Source organism: Macrotis lagotis, chromosome 1 (genome assembly GCF_037893015.1).
Source record: "Macrotis lagotis isolate mMagLag1 chromosome 1, bilby.v1.9.chrom.fasta, whole genome shotgun sequence".
Lineage (NCBI taxonomy): Eukaryota > Metazoa > Chordata > Mammalia > Peramelemorphia > Peramelidae > Macrotis > Macrotis lagotis.
Genome location: NC_133658.1, coordinates 649,451,278 through 649,476,117, shown reverse-complemented (window position 1 = coordinate 649,476,117; position 24,840 = coordinate 649,451,278). Strand labels below are relative to the sequence as shown.

The window sequence follows — 24,840 nt, the reverse complement described above, 5'->3', positions numbered from 1 at the left end:
CTCTTGACCAAGGACCTTGATACTCAGGAAATGAGGAATTTTAAGACCCTTGTGAAGTCCCTGGGGAAATTTTCTCAGAAATATGAAGAGTTCTAAATTAATAGGTTAGTCTTTAGAAGTGCTTGCGTGTGTGTGTGTGTGTGTGTGTGTGTGTGTGTGTGTTTAATAAACACTTTATTCTACAGGTCCATCAGAGGGCTTCAGTTACAATTCATTTCAGCAAGGGTTTTCCACAGGCCATCAGACATTAGTGATTAGCCAGCAGTATATCGGTTGGTTGGTTAGTTGGTTCTTGTCTTTTGTTTTTGAAGACCAAAATGACATCACTATGTTAGAAATGAGTGTGTCTGACTGTGATTTGATCAAAGCAATACAAGTTCAGAATGGTCTACCACAGGTCAGGCAAATTTCCTTTGAGCTGCTGCAATTCTGCCTTGCTTATAGAGCACAGTACCCTCTCTGATGCGGGCACCCCATCCTGGGCAATCCTGTGTCTGTGTCTCCCATGCTGTTCAATCATTTCTAAAGTTCTTAAGAGAGACCTTCATGGCATCCCACTATTGTTTCTTCTGACCCACTTGTGAGTGCTTGCTCTCGGTGAGTTCTCCATAAGTAGTTTTTGGCAAGCATACATCTGGCATTTGAACAACATTCCTAACCCATACCTCTTTGTAATGTTGGAATGTTTGGCAGTTTAACTCAAGAAAGGACCTCAGTGTCTGGTATCTTCTCCTGTCAGGTGATCTTCAGAATCTTCCTAAGACAATTTAAATGGAAGTAATTCAGTTTCCTGTCATAGTGCTGGCAGAGATTCTCCAGGTATCACAGGCATATAGCAATGAGGTCAGCACAACCCTGTTGGGTTTCAGTTTGGTAGTTAGTCTAATACCTCTTCTCTCCCACACTTTTTTTTGGAGCCTCCCAAATACTGAACTAGTTCTGGCAATGAATGTGTCAACCTCATCATCAATATATACCTTCCTGGAAAGGACACTGCCAAGGTAAATAGTAAACTTATCCACTGTATTCAAAATTCCTTTTGCTGTAATTGATGGTTCCACATATGGATTGTGTAGTGCTGGCTGATGGAGCACCTCGGTTTTTTGGGTGATAATTATTAGACCAAAATTAGCACAAATAGCAGAGGAAAAGATTCAAACTTCATTGCATCTCAGTTTCAGAGGCTGAACTGAGAGCACAATCACCTGCAAAAGATGATTAACCAACATCCCTTCCACATTAGTCTTGACTTTTGGCTTTTTCAAGTTGAAGAATTTATCATCAGTCCATAAGCTAACCTTGAGGCTTTGTTCATCTTTAGTGAAGACATCTGATAACATGGCTGAAAAGATCATGCTAAAAAGCATGGGAGCAAGGACACATCCTTGTTTCACTCCATTGGTGACTGGGAAATCTAGAGAGCATTGTCCACTATCCAGAACCTGAGCACACATGCTATCATGAAATTGATGACCAATATTAGCAGCAATGACTAAAAGAGAAATACATATCTCTGATATCAACACTGGACAGTCTATTTCCTTTCCCTTTATAGAGATGACCAATGGAGGCTTACTTGAATTCTTGGGGAATAATCTCCTTGTGCTATATAACCTGGAAAATTTCAGTCAACTTTGGGAAGAGTAATGAACCCCCTACCACCACCTTGTAGAGTTCAGCTTTAATGGAATCAGCAGCAAGTGATTTGCCACTTGAAAGTAGCCTAATGACATTCAAAATTTCTTCAGCTGGAGCTTCAGCTAGGGACTGATTGACTTCAGCCTGAGGTAAACAGTCAACGGCTTCTGCATTAATAGACAATGGTCTGTTAACACTATAAAAGTGTTCATCCCATCTCTCTAGGATCATATCCCTGTCAGTAATCAATATGACTCCATCAGCACTGAGTAGTTGAGATGCACTTTCTTTGGTCAGCAGTATTGTTTTTTTTAGTTTTTGCAAGGAAAATGGGGTTAAGTGGCTTGCCCAAGGCCACACAGCTAGGTAATTATTAAGTGTCTGAGGCAAGATTTGAACTCAGGTATTCCTGACTCCAGGGCTGGTGCTCTATCCAATGTGCCACCTAGCGACCCCTGGTCAGCAGTATCTTAGGGGAATAAATCAGTGGTGGTTTTAAAGTAAAGGTCACTTAGGTATGGACATAGTGATTCCTAGGGGTTAAAGGGTATTGCAAATGCAATTCCTTAATACTAATACATGTTTTTAGACTAGGTCAAGCTAATACATCATGGAACTATCTTATAAATCACAATATAATTCATATAATCAATGAATTGCTAATGTCATTTTATTTTTTATTTATTTTTTAATTTTTAATGTCTCATTTTAAAAGCATTTACTAACTGAAATTTCAACCCTTTCTGTTTAATTCTCTATCATAGATAGCCATTAAATCACAAATTTGAACTGAATAGTGATTAATTCAAGTAATTTCCTCATCTGAGAGCTGCCTATTCATATCCTTTGACCAGTTATCAGTTGGGGAATGATTTGTATTCTTCCAAATTTGACTCAGTTCTCTAAATTTTTATCCTTAATCAGCTAAAAAATGTTTTCCAGCATATATATATTCCTTTTAATCTTGGTCATGTTGGTTTTATTTGTGCTAAAGCTTTTCAATTTAATGTAATCAAAATTATTCATTTTCACACTATAATGTTCTCTTTCTCTTTTTTGTCATAAATTGCTCCCCTTTCCATAGATCTGACAGATAAATTATTCTTTATTTTTCTAATTGGTTTATAATCACCTTTTATACTGAAATCCTGAATCCATTTTGACCTTATCTTGGTTTAGGATGTGAGATGTTGGTCTGTGCCTAGTTTTTGCCATACTAGTTCTTATTCCAGAAACTGGAGTCTTTGAATTTATCAAACAGTAAATTACTATAGTCATTCACTATGGTTTCTTTTGTACCTAATCTATTCCATTGACCCACCACTCTGTTTCTTAGCCTGTCACAAGTTGTTTTTGAAGATTTATGCTTAATATTATTATATTAGATCTGGTATAGTAAGCCACTTCCTTTTGCATTTTTTTTTCACTAATTCCTTTGATATTTTTGACCTTTTATTCTTCCATATGAATTTCCTATTTTTTCTAGCTAAATAAAATAATTTTTGGTAGTTTGTTATGAAAATGAATAAGTAAATAAATTTAGGTAAAACTGTCATGTTTATTATATTAGCTTGGCCTAAACCCACAAATAATTGATTATTTGCCCAGTTATTTAGATCTGATATTTTTTGTGTGAAAAGTGTTTTATAATTGTTTCTATATAGTTTCTGTATTTATCTTGACAGATGGACTCCCAAATTACCTTAAACAGAGTTTCTCTTTCTATCTCTCAATGTTCTATCTTGTTAATAAACTAAAGATATGCTGATAATTTGTATGACTTTATTTTATATTCTGCTACTTTAATAATTTTTTTATTATTTCAAGTAGTATTTTAGTGGATTCTATAGTATTCTCTTAAGTATACTATCATATCATTTGCAAAGAGTGAGTTTTGTTTCTTAATACCTATTCTAAGTCCTTCAACTTTTTTCTTCTTTTACTACTAAATCCAACATTTCTAATACAAAATTGAATAATAGTGGTGATAACTAGCATCCTTCTTTCACCCTCAATCTTACTGGGAATGCTTCAAGCTTATCTCCAGCATAAATAATGTTTGCTTATGGTTTTAGATAGATATTACTTATTGTTTTAAGGAAAAATAAACTTATTCCTATGATATTTTAATAGGAATATGTTCTGTATTTTATCAAAAACTTTTTCAATATCAAGATAATCATATGAATCTCTTAGTTTTGTTATTTATAGGATCAATTATGCTGATAGTTTTCCTTATTTTGAAGAATATAGGAAAGTAAAGGAGGAGAGTAAAAAATAATGTCAAACAAGTGAAGTAGTTTTTATCTCATCTTTTTTTTTAAGGTTTTTGCAAGGCAAATGGGGTTAAATGGCTTGCCCAAGGTCACACAGCTAGGTAATTATTAAGTGTCTGAGGCCAGATTTGAACTCAGATACTCCTGACTACAGGCCCAATACTCTAGCCACTGCACCACCTAGCCACCCCTTATCTCATCTTTGATTTCTTTTTTTTTTTTTGGTCTTTGTGTCTCATCTCTCTCAGAATCAATAAGATGTTTAAAAAGGAGCAATTTTAATTTTAAAGCATTCTCTTTCTTTCTTTTATGAGTTTAAAGATTTAGTGGTGGAATGAGAGAAGCCATTTGCCCCTCTCCCCCTTTCCCTTCCCACTTGTTAACCTATCATAGTTGATTATCACCATAGGAAGATCCACTCTTTCAAAGGCAAATAAGCATCAAATTTATTCCATGAGGCTCTTTGGCATTTGAGAGTGTCATTGACTCATTTTACTATATACAGAATGATAATTAAAATGATTAATTACCCTGAATTATGTTTCTCAAACATTTTATATGTCACATTTAGATATACTAGAAAATATTTGAAGTATCATTTTTTGTCATTGCAAAGAACAGGAAACAAAGATGTCCATTTATTGAGAAATCACTGAAAACAATTGTAGTACATGCAAAAATGTTCATAGCAGCCCTGTTTGTGGTGGTAAAAAAATGGAAATTGAGTGAATGTCCATAAATTGGGGAATGGCTTAATAAACTGTGGTGGTATACGTATGTGATGGAATACTACAAGGAGGGATGGGAATTCAGGGAAACCTCACTGATGTTGAGTGAGATGGGCAGAACCAGAAGAACATGGTACACCCTAACAGCAACATGGGGGTAATGCTCAACGTTAATGGACTTGCTCATTCCATTCATACAACAATCAGGCACAATTCTGTAATATCTGTGATGGACAATACCATCTGTATTCATAGAAAGAATTGTGGAGTTTGAACAAAGACCAAAGACTATTACCTTTAATTTAAAAAAATTATCTTATTACATAATTTTATTATCTCTTATACATTATTTTTCTTCCTTAAGGATATGATTTCTCTCTCATTATATTCAACTTACATCAATGTATACCATGGAAACAATGTAAAGACTAAGAGACTCCCAAAATTAGGGGAAAATGTAAAATTCAAAATAAATAACATGTTACAGACTAGACCAACCTGTAAATCTATTTTAATATATTTAAGTAACTTTCCATTCCTATCTCTTAAGGTTAGTATCTCCGACTTCACTTAATTCATATATTCATTACATTCAACTCAAGCATCAGAATAAAGTGAATGTGTTATTTATTTCAAAGAAATCTAACAACTCTGAATGAAAATTCCAAAAGAAAAATGTGGTAAATAAAGGTAATACTGATTTAGAGTAAATTAAACAACCAGAAAAACATGAAAAATATCACAGTGCAAATAGACAGTATCAAAAAAATTGAAACAGAAGACTCTACTACTATAATAAGTATGGATCTTGAAAAAAGAGAAATTAAGCTGAATCTTAGTCCCATTTTTACTTTTGCAGAGGAGTGGGGCAATATATGTATAATACTCTAGCCTCCATCAGACTTTATTGATATGTTGCTTAGTTTTACTCTAATTTTTTTTCTCTAATAGAAGTAAGGATATGTTATAAAATGAAGATGTTACCAAAGTTTTTAATTAATTTAAAAAAATAAAAATTTCTAATTTAGAAATTTATGAAGTCAAAATGACCTCAACTTATGATAAATTGATAACTGTCATATTCACCTTAGAAGACAATACCATATTCCAATCACATGGAAGGATGTACCATCTCTTAATCTAGTTATTTGAATAATTCCTTCATTCTCAGTACATCTTCCACTCCTTTTAAATCTATTGTGATCTCTTTCCATTTATCAGGGGTTCAGATCTTTTCTGATTATTTGATCAAACATGTCTCTAATTTTTTAAGGTTGATATCATATTATACATCTTGATGCTCTACCATAAACCACCTTTGAATTCTCTGTCAAAAATAAATTATTGGTCTGTATGGCCCACACCTCTTACTCAAAGTGATATTTTTGTCTTATGTTAATAATGGGATTGCTGAAGAAAACTGGCTACTATGGGAGCTCGTAGGTACTATAGCAGGTCGGGATGCTTTCTGAGCAGTGAAAAACAGACCTAATGAAAACAGAGAAAGATTAAAAATGCAATCAGGGAGATACAATAATTGAATTTTTCCTACTCATCAATGTGTCCTGAAAATACAATTTCTCCTTAATTTCCTCCTTTTTTTCCATTTGCCTACAGCAAGCATCCACTTAATAATAGTTTACTATCACTAAATTTCAGTTAGCCAAGTGTTTTTTAAGTATCATTTGTAATTATTGCTCCTATTTCTAAAAAGAGAAATATGAAGCTCAGAAAGTTTAAATGACTTGACCAAAGTCATATAGTTAATAAGTGTTTAAAACAGGATTTGAACCAATGTCCATCTGATTCCAATAGATAACTCACTCATAATTAATAGTCAAATTAATCCCTACGCAATCATGGCATTTGAATTTTAGTACAATGAATAGACTTGGACACTACCAAGAAAAAAGTATCTGAGATCTGGGATATAGCAAGAAGAGGCATTTCCTCATTTTTTTCACTTATGTTCAAGGGTTTTCCCTTGGATTCTTACTCAGAGTCATGCACCAACTGTGAGAATGAAGTCATGGTAGATTAGAGGAAATATCTGAGATAAGATGCCTGTATCTCATGTCAAGTGTTTGATGCCTGCCTGACCTGTTGGGAAAAGTCAGTGTAGAATGCTCAGTTCAGAGTATTCCAGTATGAAGACTGTGGGTCAAGTGGACATGACTTTGTACTTCTTCCACCAAAGACTGTCCCAGTCTCCTGCAATGCAAATGACATTTCAGCACAGAAAACCATTATTTTCATTTCTCAGTTTACAAAAAGTTGCTTTCAGGGAGTCCTTTCAATAGCTGAGGAGGGTAGTCTCACAATGAACTCAGGACTCCTTGAAACAAATAAAGGGGATTGGGAAGAGAGAGGCTTGAGGCAGTCCTCATTGCTCCTTTCTGTCTGTCTAAATTTCAAGTCAAAAAGATTTAAGTTCAAATTCTCACTCAGGTCCTAACTCTCTGTGACCCTGAGTGATTTTCTTAACCTGTTTTCCAAGTTTCTTCATCATCCTCAATTTCTCAGGGTTCTTGTGAGGACTAAGTGAGATGATGTTTGCAAAAAGCGTTTAGCACAGAGCCTATATGGCCAACTAGTAGGAGCCATATAAATGCTCATTTCATTCCTGCTCTTTTTTCTTATTCTTTTTTGAACCTTGGAGTTGATCTCATACTACAAGCCCAGTAGTCACTCATGATCAGTCACTGCTGACCAATATAGAAATTTTGACTTGGGCCCATTCACTGCTTAGGCTACTTCCCTGACCATCACATTCCCATAGCTTCATCCTATTGGAGTCAGACTTCCTGAGGAAACTCCATAGACTTTAACCCTACTGCAGAATTCCCAAGCTCAGATGTCCCACCAATCTTAGCCTCCCCAGGACAGAGATTCCAAGAATAAGCCGTGGCACTAAAGTTGTTCTACTCTTTCCCAAAAGGAGGGTACTAAGATTTTTTAAAAACTGCCATTCACTCAGAAACCTATATAGCAGATAAAATGAGAGTACTTCTCTAGGAACAGAGTCACAAGATCCTAATGATTTCTGTTCTTTTTCTTGTTCATACCTTTACTTCTGGCCTAGAAGTAGCACTGACTCACTCCCATCTCTTTAAGGTTATCATTTTATTGTAGGAATCAAGAGAGTCCTGAGATTAGACTTTGGAGACTTCAAGCTAAGAGGATGCTATGAAAGAAGTCAAGCTCTACCACCAAAACTTCAGAAAGGATTTGAAAGGTGGAACAGTGGATGGGGCACTGGCCCTGGAGTCAGGAGTACCTGAGTTCAAACCTCAGACAATTGACAATAATTATCCAGCTATGTGACCTTGGACAAGTCACAATCCCATTTGCCTTGCAAAATTAAAAAAAACTTAAAATTATAAAAAGGGTTTGACAAGGAACCCAACAAGACCAATGTGAAAAACTAAGCAGAAGTAAGCCCCTCTATTCAGTCCAGAACTGCACAATAAAAGAATATTGGAGCTTAGTAGAGGTGTCACCCTAGGGAAACCTGGTCAATCTCTAGTAAACATGGAAATTAGTGGAAGTAGGAAGAGAAGCTCCACAAAGGAAGCCACATGATCTCTCATCCAAAGGCCTGAAGCCTTGCAAGGGCTAGCTAGCTCCAGGTGATAGGAATTTGAAGTCACTTCTCCATCCTCATTTGTCAGAACCAAAGCAAGGGACAGGATCAGACACCATAGATCACTGCACATGAAATCAGGGTCCTACCCTTAAATTTCTGAAACCCTGGGAAAAAACAGAGAGACCTGTCAAATACAGTGTCTCAGCACCAACAAGGACATAGAATAAAGAGATCTGAGACCAGTTTAATCCCTCATAGCCCTGTGTAGTCTGTCAGTGGCACTACATGCAGGAGTTGGAACTAACTCCAAATTGAGGAAATACAAGAATAAGGAGCCCGACACCAGAATAGGCTAGAATCTATAATAGACAACCAAAGGATGTTAGGGACTGTTGTGTGTGGGAGCACTGTAAATTATCTTCACCTGGTGTCCTTGAGCACCAGAGCCTTATTTTGTTAATTGCCACAGTAGTGGAAGCGGATTAAGGGACTGGAAAGGTTATTTGAGCAATGGTATTTGTTTAAATAAACAGAGACCTTGCAGACCTCAGTGTATAGGGAGAAACTGTCTCCTGCCTGTCTCCTCCTCTTCTTTGTCTCCTGCCCTTCCAAAGTTCACTGAGGGAAATTTGAGGGAGTCTGGGAAAGGGACTCAACCAAAGGACTGAGAAAGAAGTTGTGGTTTGGAGCAGAATATTGGGCCTAATATTCCTCAGCTCATCTGGATCAGTAGTAGTTGATGTGTGAAAAAAAATACTTAGAATAGTGTCCTTGCTAATTCACATCATTAACTCCAGTTCAACCAGTAATGTGGGAGAGACTGGATAGAACAATTCAATTTGTTCAGGATTGGTTTGGATAAGATAATTTCTATAATCCCTTCCAATGCCAAATGATAGTTAGTGACACATCACAGAGAGTGCTGGGCCTGGAATCAGGAAGTCTAGTCTCATACAAATACTAGCTATGCAAATTTAGTTAAGTCATTTAACTTTCATTTGCCTCAATTTACTCAATTGTGAAATAGACATGATAGCACTTAATTTGTAGTGTTTTTGTAAGGATCAAATAAGATATTTGTAAAAGCATCTAACAAAGTGATTGGCACATAGTAGGCACTTAAAAATATTTATTCCCTTTCCTTTTTCTTCTCCTTTCTCCCAAGATCTAATGTTATCTAAAGGCTATGCAGATGAATGCAGGCCTAGACCAGAATGATATATATATATGTATATATACATTATATATATATATATATATATATATATATATATATAGAGAGAGAGAGAGAGAGAGAGAGAGAGAGAGAGGAGTCATCTCAAGTATTCTCTGCCAGAGATAACAATCCTCTTATATTTTTTGGTAAATCTGATTTCTTTTATACAATTTCCATATTCATCCATTCTTCATAAACAAAAGTGTTCAAAAGTCAAAATGTTTTGTGATCAACCCTGCCTGGTTGATTCTTCTTAAGTAAAGAAACACAGGGGGTGTTTGGGTAGTCTAGCCTCCACTTCCATGAAGTACATTCTCCAAATTTTCCCACTATTTTCCTCTGCTATGATAATAATAACAAAAAAATCTAATATATTCATGGGGGCAGTTCTGTGACACAATGGATAGATGGAGTATTTGGCAAGGAGTCAGAAAAACCTAAGTTCAAATCCAGACTCAGATGCTGACTAATCCTGTGATCCTGGGTAAGTCACTTAATTGCTTTATTTCATTTACCTCATCTATTTTATGGGGATAATAACAGAACCTGCCTCCCCCCATTGTTCTAAAGATCAAGTGAAATAACCATGCAAAAATTTGTTAGAAATCACTATGCAAATATCAACTGCTATTATTATATTCAAAATTTATAGCATAAACATTTCCTTTCATAGCTTGCATCTCATTTCTCAAAATCCATTGTCTATGGAAAAAAACATAATATTCTCATCAATTACCTATTTCTTCTTAGTAAAAACTCCTCTGCTTTGTAACCTGAGCAGAGCTATTTTCACCTCCTTGTTCCTCAGTGTATATACCATGGGGTTCAGCATAGGTGTGATCACAGTGAAGAAAATAGCCACAATCACGTCCACAGCATCTTTGGTGCCTGGCCTTAGGTAAATAAAAAGACAAGGCAAAAAGAAACAGAGGACTACAATGCAATGGGAGGCACAGGTCTGGAAAGCTTTGAATCTGCCCTGTGCTGTGCGGATCTTCAGGATAGCACGGACAATGGACACATAAGAAAGAAAAATTAGAGAGAAACAGGTAAAAGTAAGTACCCCAATGTTAAGAAAGATTACTGTCTCATTGTCTGAGGTATCTGCACAGGCCAATTTGAGAATGGGGGGTGCATCACAAAGATAATGCTCAATCTGATTGGGTCCACAATAGGGAAGACGGAAGGTCAGAGTGGTCTGGATAGCAGAAAGAAGGGCACCAGTGAGCCATGTACCTCCAGCTAGAAGGGCACAAGTATTCCCACTCATCATGGTTGCATAGCGCAGAGGGTAAGTGATAGCTAGATAGCGGTCATAGGACATAACTGTATAAAGTAAACACTCAGAACCCCCCAGAATGTGAAAAAAATAGAGTTGAGCTGCACAACTTTGAAAAGAGATGGCCCCACCATCTGGGGAAAGGAGACCCATGAGAATCTTAGGCACAGTGACAGTGGAGAACCATGTGTCAATAAAGGAAAGGTTGGCTAGGAAGTAGTACATGGGTGTGTGGAGATGATTATCTATTTTGATCACAGTCAGAATGAGGAGGTTTCCCACCACAGTAAATGTATAGATCACTAAGAATATTCCAAACAAGGCAGTGTCCAGTTCTGGTGGATGTGGAATACCCATGAGGATAAATGTGGTCACAAAGCTCTGATTCTTGCTTTCCATTTAGATTGTAGATGCTTTACCTAAAGGAGATGAAAATATCATTCAAAAAAGATTCTACCACTATGAAAATAAGAATGCCATATCTGGAGCTTGCTGGCCTCAGATATAATTTAGTCTAATTCTTAAATTTACAAGTTAGAAATTGAGACTGAGTAAGGTAAAAGGAAAAAGTGAGGTGTAACGGAAAGGTACTGGATTTGACTTTGAAGGACCTATGTTTAAATACTTATTTTAATACTGCTTTCATTTAGCAGTACTTTCTGAGGAAGTCACTTAGCTTTTCTGGCTCTCAGTTTCATCCTATATAAAATGAACTGATTTTTTGTTGCAACTCTTAGCCACATACAATGTCACATAGTATGAGTGATCTAGAAGTTAAATGTAGGTCATTTGGGTCCAAATCCAATGCCCTTGCCAATATCAATAAATCCCCCCAAACTCCAAAACCTGTGCTCATACTCCAAGGTTAGTAGTCACAGAGTATTTCTGCTACTTGGTGGTGAGAGTTGTCTAAGATTAACTCTTTGAAACCATCGTTGGAATTTCAATAACAATTCCATCAGACTAAACTTATTCCTAATAATAATCAGCCCAAATCAACTAGAGTTGAGTTAGGGAGTCCTCTTCTACAAGTATGTATGTAATCATCAAGGAATAGGTAGCACAAACTTAATATACAATCATTTTGAAATATTTTTGAAAGATTTCTGATGGAGCTCCCCTTGGATGTAGTTCTCCTTCGTCTGAGAAATTCAGTTGATATTTAATGGTGGTCTTGCCCTCTTGGATCCATAGCTGAAAGTTTACACTGCCTCCATCTTTACATGACTGTCTTTCCACCTCTCTTTATTATTGATAAGTCTCTACACTCTTAATATAGAAAAGTTTCCAGCTTTAAGCCACTATCACTCCTGGAACATTGAAATTTCTGTCTTATAGCCTATCTAGGATCTCTAGATCTTTCAAAAATTGACAAACTATCCTCAGGTGCCCATTTACCTGATATAAAGAGGGTATATTCTCTGAGTCACATGGAGCCTTGGTGTGGGACAGGAAACTTGGTTCTACCTAAGTCTCAGGACCAGCATGAAATAGTCCCCACATCTCATAGATAGAAAGGAAGACTTGAAAGATTTTGTACCTTGCCTTTGCATGATTCCTGAGTTATTAGTTCTTCTGTATCAGCAGTCAATTAGGGAACTCATTATTAATACACATTCCAAGGGTCCTCAGCCATGTGTAACTGGAAATAGACTTGTCCCAAGGTTTCATGTCATTCACTGGAGCCAAGCAGAATATCTCCGTGTGCTCCAAATACTGACACCTTTATGCCAATTGAATCTATATGCAAAATAGATTCAAGGTGATTTGTCTGGACAGGGAAATAGCAGGAGATTTTATTTAGAAAACTTCTCTGAGCATTTATAGAAACTGGGAAATTTTTGGAACAGCAGTTTACCAAAAGGAGAATTAAATTCAGGAATGTGAAAGATATGTGAAATGGAATTTCATGCTCCATTTGATGGTGAGTTTGGATGGACTACAAGCCATATGAAGAGGAAAATGTGTAATAGGGCTTGAAGTGTTTATTTGAACTAAGCTATGAAGAACTTTAAATGCCATACAGAAACATTTGCAGTTTCTCTTAGAGGTAATAAAAGACTATTGTTTTAGGAAAAAAAACTCTTTGGCAGATATGGGAAATATGATTTGGGCATAATTAGGAGACTATTACAAAATTCTAGGCAAAAAAGGTGAAAAGGATCTGAGTCATGGTAGTGTCTGAATAGAGAAAGGAGAATAAATGTGAGGGCTATTGTGGAGACTGGAATGATTTCCTACTTTGATGAAATAAGACATAAATAAATATTGGGGGAAAAAAAAGATGTATATCCATGCATGTCCATAGTTGATCAGTTAAAGGTAGACAAATCTCATACTCAATATACTCTACAGAACAAAGAAAGTAAGATCTAGTATTGAGCATGATTCCTAGTAAGATAATAACTTTCAAGGTGCTTCACTCTCACCAGACCTCCTCTAAGAAATAACATCTTTTTCATAGTTTCCTACTCCCTTAATTTGTCCTTTTTCTTTTTTTTACGATTCTTTTAGAAAAAATATTTGCCCTGTGACTGTCTTGTTGATGCCTTGGCTCTTCATAAAGCTTAGAGAGCAATGCTCTCATGCTAGTCATCATCATCAAGGGAGTACTCAGTTGTTTATACACATACCTATCTTGTCATATCCTAATCCTGACTACATTTGAACATGTAAAATACCAAAAGCAGCAGCAAAATATAACCATTAATGACTATGATAGAGAGCCATTACCTAATATTTCAGTGTCCCTAGAATGAAAATTTTCCCCAAGAAAGGGAAGGAATTGAACCATTGATAGTTCATTACATTATGTTATTACATTTTTGATGTGTCACAGGTTTGCAGAACAATTGCGTAGCTTTTGTTTCATAGTATTCTCCCAATTTCCCCTTGAACTATGTATTATGGTCATTATTCTCTCTATTTTACAAATAAAGAAACTGAGACAATGATGTTTGCACATATATATATAGGAATTTAAATCATTAGGACTAACACTCAAATCTTTTGATCCTTATTTCAATAATCTTTTTATTATGATATAATCTAATTCTAAATAATAAGGATAATTGGATAAAGAACTCACAAATCTAAATGCCTGAGATGAAATATTCATATTTATTCATTTGCCAAAACAAGGTACTTTTCTTATGACATTAGGAATACTCATATACTTGGCATTTCTGAATTAATCTTTTAAGATCCCTTCAGCCTTATTCTGACATTGCAGATATTTTCTCCAAATTTTGATGATTTTTGATAGTGAAGTACCTTCCGGAAGTGTACCTTCCATGAAATTTGACCTGTCAGTAGTTGTCTAAGAAAGAAAATTACCAACTATGTAAGGTATTCAGAACTTAATAAAAAATAAATATGAAGAGAAGAATACTCACCCCATAGTCTTTAACTCTATAGTCAGGATTATCTGGTGTTTTTCCCATTCTTCATTAGTTATCAGATAAGTAGAGATATTGGTCACAAGTGGAGATATTGGTCACAACTCAAAGAGTTTAGACTGTTTATTACAGAATGAAAAGATATGACTAATATATATGCAAGAACAGGAAAACTGATATTTTAAAAAAAATCTAAATTGTAAAACTTAGAGAGCTTAAATTGGAAAAATGTCCCCCAGGACTAAGATCACTTGGGATCCCTGGGCTTTCTCACTTAGATAAAAAAAGAGTAAACAACTGAGATTTTGTTCACAAGGGAACATAAGGAAGTATTTTTGCTCTATATTTACTTCTCCATTGTTCCATACTCATATTCTATATATTGATACAGAGAGAAAAACCCGTGTCTTTATTTGCTAATTTATTATGGTATGATGTTGTAATGTGTAATGAGAACTTATGTATCCTATTTTGTCTATTTAAAGTAATTTCTTCATGAAATTAAAGATAACTTCTAGTCCACAATGTGTTCTTCTCTGTCAAGTCTAGAGACTCTCTCTGAAGACTCATTCTTAATTTTCTGAAAGGTTGTTTCCAAATTACTTGCAAACATTATTTCAGGTCTAACCTGACAACTGACTTTGTAGCTTCTCTGTGAAATATGAAATAGCATTTCCTAGGCAGGTTCCTAGACAAGGAAGAATAAAAGATGCTGAAAATCCAGTATTGAAATTTTCTTTATTTTCATGCTACTATTTTGCATCTTTTTTAGTTCATCCACTATTTTTGTAAAATAGAAATTTTTAAATAAAATGAAACTTAAGCACAAAAATAGAATATCATTCCTCAAAATGCTTAAGCAAAGTTGCATGAATGAAAGATTTTGACTAATAGAAGATACAAATTTGAAACTGCAAAAACTTACCAATTAACAATAGAAATCCTCAACATAACTGAACATATCAATAGCAAAACCAGCAGAAATCATATGATCCACATCTCACACCCTTTACCAAAATAAGATCAAAATGGGTACACAATTTAGACATAAAAAGGCAACATCATATATAAATTAATAATCCAAGAACTACTGCATCTATCAGATCTGTGAAAAGGGGATTAAATTTATGACCAAACAAGGATTAGAGCATATTATAAATTGCAAAATGAATGATCTTGACTATATTAAATTTAAAAGTTTTTTGCACTAATAAAATCAATGTTGCCGAAATTAGAAGGAAAACAGAAGGCTGAGAATCAATCTTCACAGCTATCAGTTGTGATAAAGGTCTCATTTCCAAATATACATAGAAATTTATAAGGTTACAAGTCATTCACCAATTGATAAATGGTAAAAGAATATGAATAGACAGTTTTCAAATGAAGAAACTGATGCTATATATAATCATATGAAAAATGCTCCAAATCATTATTGATTAGAGAAATGCAAATGAAAACAACAATGTAGTATCACCTCACACCTATCAGACTGGCCTAGATAAGAAAAGGGGAAATGATGAAAGTTGGAGAGGTTGTGGGATGACTGGAACATTGATAAATTGCTGGTGGAGTTGAGATCCAAACATTCTGGAGAGCGATATTGAACTATGCCGAAAAAGCAATAAAACTGTTCATACCCTTTGACCCAGCAATTTTAATTCTAGGTCTATATCCAGAAGAAATTGAAAAAAGTAGGAACAGCCCTACATTTTCCAAAATATTCATAGCAGTTCTTTTTTGTAGTGGCAAAGAACTGGAAATTAAAGGGATGTCATCAATTGGGGAATGGCTAAACAAGTTGTGGTACATGAATGCTATGGAATATTATTGTTCTATAAGAAACCATAAATAATCAGACTCTTAGAGAAGTATGGAATGACTTACGGGATCTGATGCTGAGCAAAGGGAATAGAACCATGAGATCAATGTATACATTAACAACAGCATTGTGAGATGAACAACTTTGATGAAAGCAGCTCCTCTCAGCATTTCAGAGCGCTAGGACAAACTTATTAGACTGTCTATTGACAATGTTATTTTCATCCAGAAGAAGAAAAGCAAAACAAAACAAAACAACCCTTCAGAATCTGATGAACACTTTATAAAAATTATCTCTCATATAACTCTTTCCCACAATCCTAATTCCTCTCACTGAAAATGACTAATCTGTAAACATGTTAATCAATAAGATGTATGTGCAATGCTAACCTGAGGGAAGGGTGTGGAAGGGGAGGGTGGAAGAAAATTTTGTAACTTAAAAATACACATGTGCATATGCAGGAAAATAAAAAAGTAAGACAAAAAATAAAAGAAATCAAGGTTATATCCCTGCTTCAAGATATCAATAATCACAAAGTCTTGGAATTCCAGAATTTCAGAGCTGTAAGGATCCTTAAAATCCATTTAACATCAAAACAAGGATATTCATTACAAATGACCTAAATGATCTTTGCTTGAAGAACTTTGGAGAGGAGAGCTAGAAAATATTACCTTTCTAGGCACCAATTTTACTTCAGAATGATTCTAATTGTCAGATACTGTCTGATCAGGATTATTGACAAAAGGCTTATGGTCTACTTAGTTCATAAACCATGTACCTTAGTATCGGAAGCTAAGATTTTATTAGTTTTCTAAGTTGTAATTTCTTGCTATTGACTCATACTTGTTATTATAAAGTCCCAAAACATACCATGTATGTTCCAAATGAACTATTTTCTTGCTACACCTCCTAATCCTAAAAAACATCAAAACCCCTTAATAATGGGGAAACAACTAACTCTGTGGGCCCCAACACATGAAATATTGGCAAGCAGACCTTTGACCTGCAGCCCAAGAAGCCTGGGAAAGTATGCCCTCCATGACCAAGGAGCAGAGCTCAACTTTAAAAACTATGATCTAGATTAAACATGAGTAAGAAACAAGAAAGCCCTAACCATAGAAAGCTACTATGGTACTAAGGCAGATCAAAACACCATCTCAGAAAAGGGCATTGGAAATATGCCTATATGTGAAGCCCCAGAGGGAAATATATATTTCTCTCAATCCCAAAAAGATCTTTTAGAAGAGATCAAAAAAATTTTAAAAATCAAGTAGGAAAATTGAGCAAAGAAATGAGAGGTATGCAAGAGAAAGTCAGCAGCTTGGAAAATGAAATACAAAAATGCCTGAATAAAACAATTCTTTCAAAAATATTATATGGCCAATGGACAAAGAAAATAACTTTTAAAGAAAGCAGAATTGGACAAATGGAAAAATAAAACATTCTTTAAAAATACATTTGGAGGGGCGGCTAGATGGCACAGTGGATAGAGCACCGGCCCTGGAGTCAGGAGTACCTGAGTTCAAACCCAGCCTCAGACACTTAATAATTACTTAGTTGTGTGGCCTTGGGCAAGCCACTTAACCCCATTTTCCTTGCAAAAAAAAAAAAACCTAAAAAAGTACAGTTGGATAAATGTAAATATAAACAAACAGACTTTAAAGAGAGAATTGGCCAAATGGAAAATGATGCAAAAGATAACTGAAAAAATAATTCCTTGAAAATTAAAATTAGACCAGTGGAAATTAATAACTTTATGATACATCAAGAATCATTCAAAATCAAAAAGATAGAAGAAACTGTAAAATATCATATTAAAAAAAGAAATGAACTGAAAACTAGTTCAAGGAGAGATAATTTCAGAATTGTTGAATTACCTGAAAGCCATGATCAAAGAAAGAACATGTAATTAAGGAAGTGAATAAATTTTAGAAAAGTTAGCTATGATAAACTTCTGGAGAACATTGAATGGTGATAGAAAGGAATATAGCTTAATGAATCCCAGCAGTACATGACACATGCACAAAAACTAACCATATATTAGAGCATAAAAACTTCACAATCAAATGCAGAAAGGCAAAAATATTAAATGAATCCTTTTCATATAATACTATAAAAACATGTGGAATAAAGAGCCATGGAAAGATTAATTATTCAAAATGAAGTAGCCTAATTTTTAAAGAATAAGTCAATCAAGCAATAAATCATAAAAATTATCATTTCATCCAAGACAATGACAGTAATGAAACAACATACCCCAAAATTTGTGGAATACAGTCAAAGTAGTTTATTAGGGGAAATTTTATCTTCCTAAATTCTTACATAAATAAGATAAGAGAAAGAGGTGATAAATGAATTGGTCATGCAACTAACAAAGATAAAATATCAAATTTAAAATTCCCAATGAAATGTTAAATTAAATTAAAAATTCTGAACATCAAAGACATCCCTCAATTTCCAATTCTTTGCCACTACAAAAAATTATAAATGAAAATTAATACAATCAATAAAATAAGGTAATAATTAGAAGTAAGAATTGGTTTTATGAAAGAAAATCTATAAAATATATAAACCTTTGATTAATTTGATAAAAACAAAGGAAAATGCAAATTACCAGTATCAAAAATTAAAAGGGTGAGTTCACCACCAATGAAAAGGAAACTGAAGTAGTAATTTGCAGCTAATTTGCTTAATTGTAGTAGAATAAATCTGACAATACAAGTGAAATAGATGAATATATACAAAAATATAAATTGTCCTGATTAAGAGAAAAGAAAACAAAATACTTAACCCCATTTCAGAAAAAGAAATTGAAGAAGCTATCAATGAACTCCCTAAGAAAAATCTCTATTGTTAGATAGATCCACAAGTGAATTCTACTAAACATTTAAAGAACGATTCATTCCAATTCTATATAAATAATTTAAAAACTGATAAAAAGGAATTCTGTCAGTGTGATTTTATGACATTAAAATATACCTAAACCAGTAAGAGTGAAAACAAAATTATAAAGGTTTTACTAGTCAATATTGTTGCAAAAATTTCAAATAAAATATTAACAAAGAGATTACTATAAATTATTACTAGAGTAATACACTAAGATCAGGTAGGATTTACAACACAAATGTAGGATTGATTCAATATTAGGAAAACTAATAGTGTAATTATCCATATCAATAACAAATCTAATTGAAATCATATGATTATTTCAATAAATTCTGTATTTTCTTTTTTTAGCTTTAACAAGGCAATGGGGGTTAAGTGGCTTGCCCAAGGCCACACAGATAGGTAATTATTAAGTGTCTGAGGTCAGATTTGAACTCAGGTACTCTTGACTCCAGGGCCGGTGCTCTATCCACTGAGCCACCTGAAAAACTTTTGATTCCTATTAAAAAACTAGAAATCACAGAAATAATTGGATTTTTCTTTAAAACAATATACAATATTTATCTAATACCATCAGAAAGCATTGTATAACTAAGCATTCTCATTAAGCTCAATGGTGAAACAAGGATGCCCATTAACACCTCTATTAATCAATATTGTATTAAAATGGCAGTTTTAGCAATAAAAGAAGAAAAAGAAATTAAAAGAATTAGAATAGGCATTAAGGAAACAAAACTCTTAGCAGATATTTTGATAGTATACTTAGGGAATCCTATAAAATCACTTTTAAAAATTACTGGAAACAATGAACAACTTTAGCAAAGCTGCAGGCTATAAAATAAACCCACATAAATCAACAGCATTTCTATATATTACCAATAAAGTACAACATAAGAGTTATAAAGAGAAATTCTATTTAAAGTAATTGTAGACAACATAAAATATTTGAGATTCTACGTGCCAAGACAAAACCATAAATTACAAGGAAATAATTACAAAACATTTTCTACAAAAATAAAATCAGAGCTAAATAATTGCTTGTGGATAGTCAGGCTAAGATAATATAATTAAATTGCACCACTTATTTTGTGCCATGTCAATCTGAGTATATAATAATTATTTTATAGAGGTAGAAAAAAATAGCAAAATTCATATAGAGAAACAAAAGGTCAAAAATATAAAGGAAATTAATGAAACAAAATGCAAAGGAAGGTATCCTAACCATACCAGATTTAAAATCATATTATAAAGCAGCATCAAAACTATTCAGTACTGGCTAAGAAATAGAGTGATGGATCAGTGGATTCGATTAGGTACAAAAAAATTTACAGTAAATAACTATGGTGATCTATTTGTTTGATAAACCCAAAGACTCCAGCTTCTGGGATAAGAACTCACCATTTGACTAAAACTACTAAGAAAACAGGAAAATAGTATGGCAGGAATTAGGCATAGATCAGCCTCTCACCCTCATATAAAGTTTAGATTGAAATGGATGTAAGATTTAGATATAAAGGGTGATACCTTTAGCCAATTAGAAAAACAGGGAATATTTTATCTATCTGATCTATGGAAAAGGTAGGAGTTCATGATCAAACAAAAGAGAATATTACAAAATGCAAAGCAGATAATTTTTATTACATTAATATCAAAAGGGTTTGTGCAAATAAAAACAATGAAACAAGACATAAAGGGAGGCAGTAAGTTGGGAAACAATTTTTACAGCAAGCATTTATGATAAAGGATGCATTTCTAAAATATATAGAGAACTGAATAAAATTTATAAGACAAAGTAGCAGTGATATTTTAAGATAATCCCCCAATTGATAAATGGTCAAAGGATATGAACAGGTAATTTGCAGATGGAGAAATAATGCTATCTATAGTCATATGATGAGTTGTTGTTTTGGCTATTCTCCTTAAATAAAAGATTGGAAGGAGTTCTCTACTGTCCACCTTCTAAACTCACCAATTAGAGGGAAGGGAGAGTGCCAGGATTAAGGAGTACTGAAGAGATGTGAATTACAGGACCATGACATTTAAAAAGTTTGAGGGATACAATTTCTGGATAATTTAGTCATTTTATGAATAATGCCAGCATTTTAATAAAATGATGGTCATTTTGGCACCTCTCCTTTGGACCAAAGACAATGATGGCAGAATATTCACAATTTATATGTCCATTGGAAGAAAGATTTTCTTGAAGATAGAAATCAACTTGAAATTTATTGACTCCAAGTTCTCTTCCAAATCTATTTTTCCATAAATTTTTTATTTAGTGTTTTATTTGTCCCAAGTTACATGTAAAAAAAATTAACATTCATTTTTAACATTTTTAAGTTCCAACTTATCTCCCTTCCTCCCTTGTTAAACTCCCAGCCCAAATTAAAAGGCAATTTGATATGTTATGCATGTGTAGCCTTGTAAAATATTACAATAATAACCATGTTGTAAAAGAAAATATAGACCAAAAAACCCAAGAAAAATAAAGGGGGTTAAAAAAAAAGAAACTAAAAAAGAATGCTTCAATCTGTATTCAGTCATCATCAGTTCTTTCTCTAGAGATGGAGAGCATTTTTCTTCATAGGTCTTTCAGAATTGTCTTGGATTATTGCTATTACTGAGAGTAGCTAAGTCTTTCACAGTTGATTATCTTAAAATATCACTGCTACTTTGTACAAAGAACATTTTACTTTGCATTAGTTCATATGGTCTTTCTATATTTCTTTGGGGAGCATCCCACTCATCATTTCTCGTGACAAAATTGTATTCCATCACAATCACATGCCACAAATTGTTCAGTCATTCTCCCAGTTGATGTGTATTTCCTCAATTTCCAATTTTTGTCACTGGAGAAGTATTGCTATAAACATTTTTCTACACATAGGTTCTTTTTCTTTTTGTTTTTGGACTTTTCTGGGATATAGACCTAGTAGTGGTATTCCTGGATCAAAGGGTATGTATGGTTTTATAACTATGAAGGCATAGTTCCAATTGATCTACAAAATGGTTGAATCAATTCACAACTCCCCCCAACACTGCATTAATGCCTCATTTTTCCAACATTCCCTCCAACATTTTCATTTTTCTTTTCTGTCCTACCTCAGAATTGTTTTTATTTGTATCTCTCCAATCAATAGTGAATTAGAACTTTTTTATATAGATGTATAAAAAAGTTCTAATTCACTATTGATTGGAGAGGTACAAATATATATATATATATATATATATATATATATATATATATATATATATAGCTTTAATTTCTTTATCTGAAAGCTATTCATTTGTTTGGTCATTTATCAATAGGAAAATGACCCCTATTTTTGTAATTTTGAGTCAGTTAAGCACGAATGCTTAAAAATTCTTTATTTCATTGAATGTCTCTCTCCCCAAAAGAGTATGCTCAATTCTGCTGGGTAGTTGATTTTTGGTTGTAATCCAACCTCTTTTACTTTCTTAAATATCATATCCCAAGTCCTCTGATGCTTTAATGAAGAAGCAACTCGATTTTGTGTTATTCTGTCTGTGACAACACAATATTTAAACTCATTCTTTTTGACTGCTTGCTTATTTTTCCTTGACTCTGGGAGCTCTGGAATTTGACTATATTATTCTGAGAAGTTTTCATTTGGGAATTTCTTTCAAGAGATGGGGATTCTGCCAGTTTCTATTTTACCCTCTGATTCTAGAATATCAGGTTACTTTTCTTTGATAATTTGTTCAAAGATGATATACAGGCTCTTTTTTTTAACCTTGGCTTTCAGGGGGTCTAATAATTTTTAAATTATCTCTTCTGGATCTATTTTCTAGATCAATTGATTTCCCAGTGACATGTTTCACATTTTCTGTTATTTTCTCTCTTTTGGTTTTGTTTTATTGTTTCTGGATCTCTCATAAAGTCTTTAGCTTCCATTTTATCAATTCTAATTTTTAAGGGATTGGTTTCTTCAGTAAGCTTTTATACCTATTTTTGCATTTGACCAATTCTCCTTCTTAAAGAATTTTTTTCTATAGTAAATTTCTTTATTTTCTGAATTTTTTGTGAATTTTTATTTCTTATTTTTGTACAAATGAATTTTATACAATACTAAAATATTCTTGTTTAAGAATAAGCATAATACCCCTCCGCCAAAAAATATAGACCCTCATTTAGCGATAAAGAGAAAAAATTAAAATTAAAATTAAAAATAACAATAATAATAAAAATAGAGGTAGCCAGGTTGCACAGTGGATGGATCACCTGCCCTGGAGCCAAGAACACCTGAGCACAAATTCAGCCCCAGACACTGAACAATCACCCAGCTGTGTGACCCTGGGCAAACCACCCCAACCCCATCACCCTGCAAAAACAAAACAAAACAAAAAACCAAAATAAAATAATAATAATAATAATAATAACAGTAGGGGCAGCCAGGTGGCACAGCAGACAGAGCACCAGCCCTGGAGCCAGGAACACCCAGGTCCAAATCTGGCCTCAGACACCCAACAATCTTGTCCTGGGCAAGCCACACAACCTGATTTGCACTGCAACCCCCCAATAATAATAATAATAATAATGACAATGATAATAATAATAAGAAAAATGTGCTTCAGTCTGTAGTCCAACACCTTCAGCTCTGTCATGGTTGGGTGACATTCTTTTTGGTAAGTCCATCACAAAAGCTACTTCCATAGTTTTCCATCGTTGCCATTGCTGATCGTAACTCCCTCCATTCATACTTCCCCACTATTATATAATATATTTTCCTCTTTCCTTTCACTCTGTCCCTCTTCTTAAATGTTCTGTAAGGGGGGCAGAGCCAAGATGGCGACAAGAAGGGATCGAGTCTTAGGAGCTCTCTGATAAAATTCATCAGCTAAGGACTCTAACTAAACTTTCAAGAGACAGAACCCACAAAGGGACCAAGTGAGGCAGTTCTCCTACTCAAGGTAACCTGGAAAAGAGCAGAAAGGCCCTGCTCCCCGGGATCGGAGAGGCAGCCCGCCAGAGGGGTGGCCCGCCAGAGCCAAAGAACCTGAGCCTCCCGGAGGCAGCCCCAGGGCTCTGGGGGTCTCAGCTCACAGCAGCGGGGGATTCTCCTGAGCTGCACCCCGAGGAGCACTGGGCACAAAGTAGGGGAACAGCAGAGCGAGCACATGGAGCCCAGCCCTCAGGGCACACAGCAAGCAGCATCATCTTTCCCTAGCCCTGATCCAGGAAACAGAAGCAGGCGGAGCCTGTAAGCAGGAGCCCCCAGGGCATGAGCCCATTGAGCTGAGTGAAGGGAGTGAAGAGAGACTGCCTAGCTCTGTCCTCTGCCCCTGAAACAGGACTCAGGGTCTCTGACCACATTCAGATCCTGACCACACTCTAGGCCCCTGCATAGAACAGCAGCCCCCCCCCCACATCAGCCCCTTGGCAGAGGAGGGCGCTTATGGTCATTCACAGACCAGGAGGGAGGACAGGGCCTTACACTCTGAGACCCTTGTGGGAGTGTCCCAAAAGCCCAAGAAACACCCCAAACCAGGCCCAGGCTGGGAAAATGAGCAAGCAGAGAAACGGAAAGAAGACTATTGAGAAATATTTTGCAAATGAGCCCAAGAAGGACCAAAATACTCAGTCTGAAGATGAGGAAGCACAAGCTCCTGCATCTAAAAACTCCAAGAAAAACAGAAATTGGGCTCAGGCTGTGATAGAGCTCAAAAAAGACTTTGAAAATGATATGAGGGAGTTGGAAGAAAAACTGGGAAAAGAAAGGAGAGAGATGCAGGAAAAAACATGAAAATGAAGTCAGCAGCTTAGTCAAGGAAATCCAAAAAAATGCTGAAGAAAATAGCATGCTAAAAACCAGCTTAGGTCAAATGGACAGAACAGTTCAAAAAATTATTGAGGAGAAGAATGCTTTAAAAAGCAAAATTGGCCAGATGGAAAAAGAGATAAGAAAACTCTCTGAGGAGAACAAATCCTTCAAACAAAGAATAGAATTCAGGGAGATTGATGAATTTACCAGAAATCAGGAATCAATACTTCA

General features: G+C 34.7%; 1 protein-coding gene across 1 annotated transcript; it reads right to left on the bottom strand.

The window, feature by feature from the left end:
• Positions 1–10,180: 10,180 nt before the first annotated feature.
• On the bottom strand, positions 10,181–11,122 carry LOC141522362 (olfactory receptor 10G9-like). The gene has a single exon (XM_074235744.1). The coding sequence runs from the start codon at positions 11,120–11,122 to the stop codon at positions 10,181–10,183; it is 942 nt and encodes a 313-aa protein (XP_074091845.1).
• Positions 11,123–24,840: the final 13,718 nt, after the last annotated feature.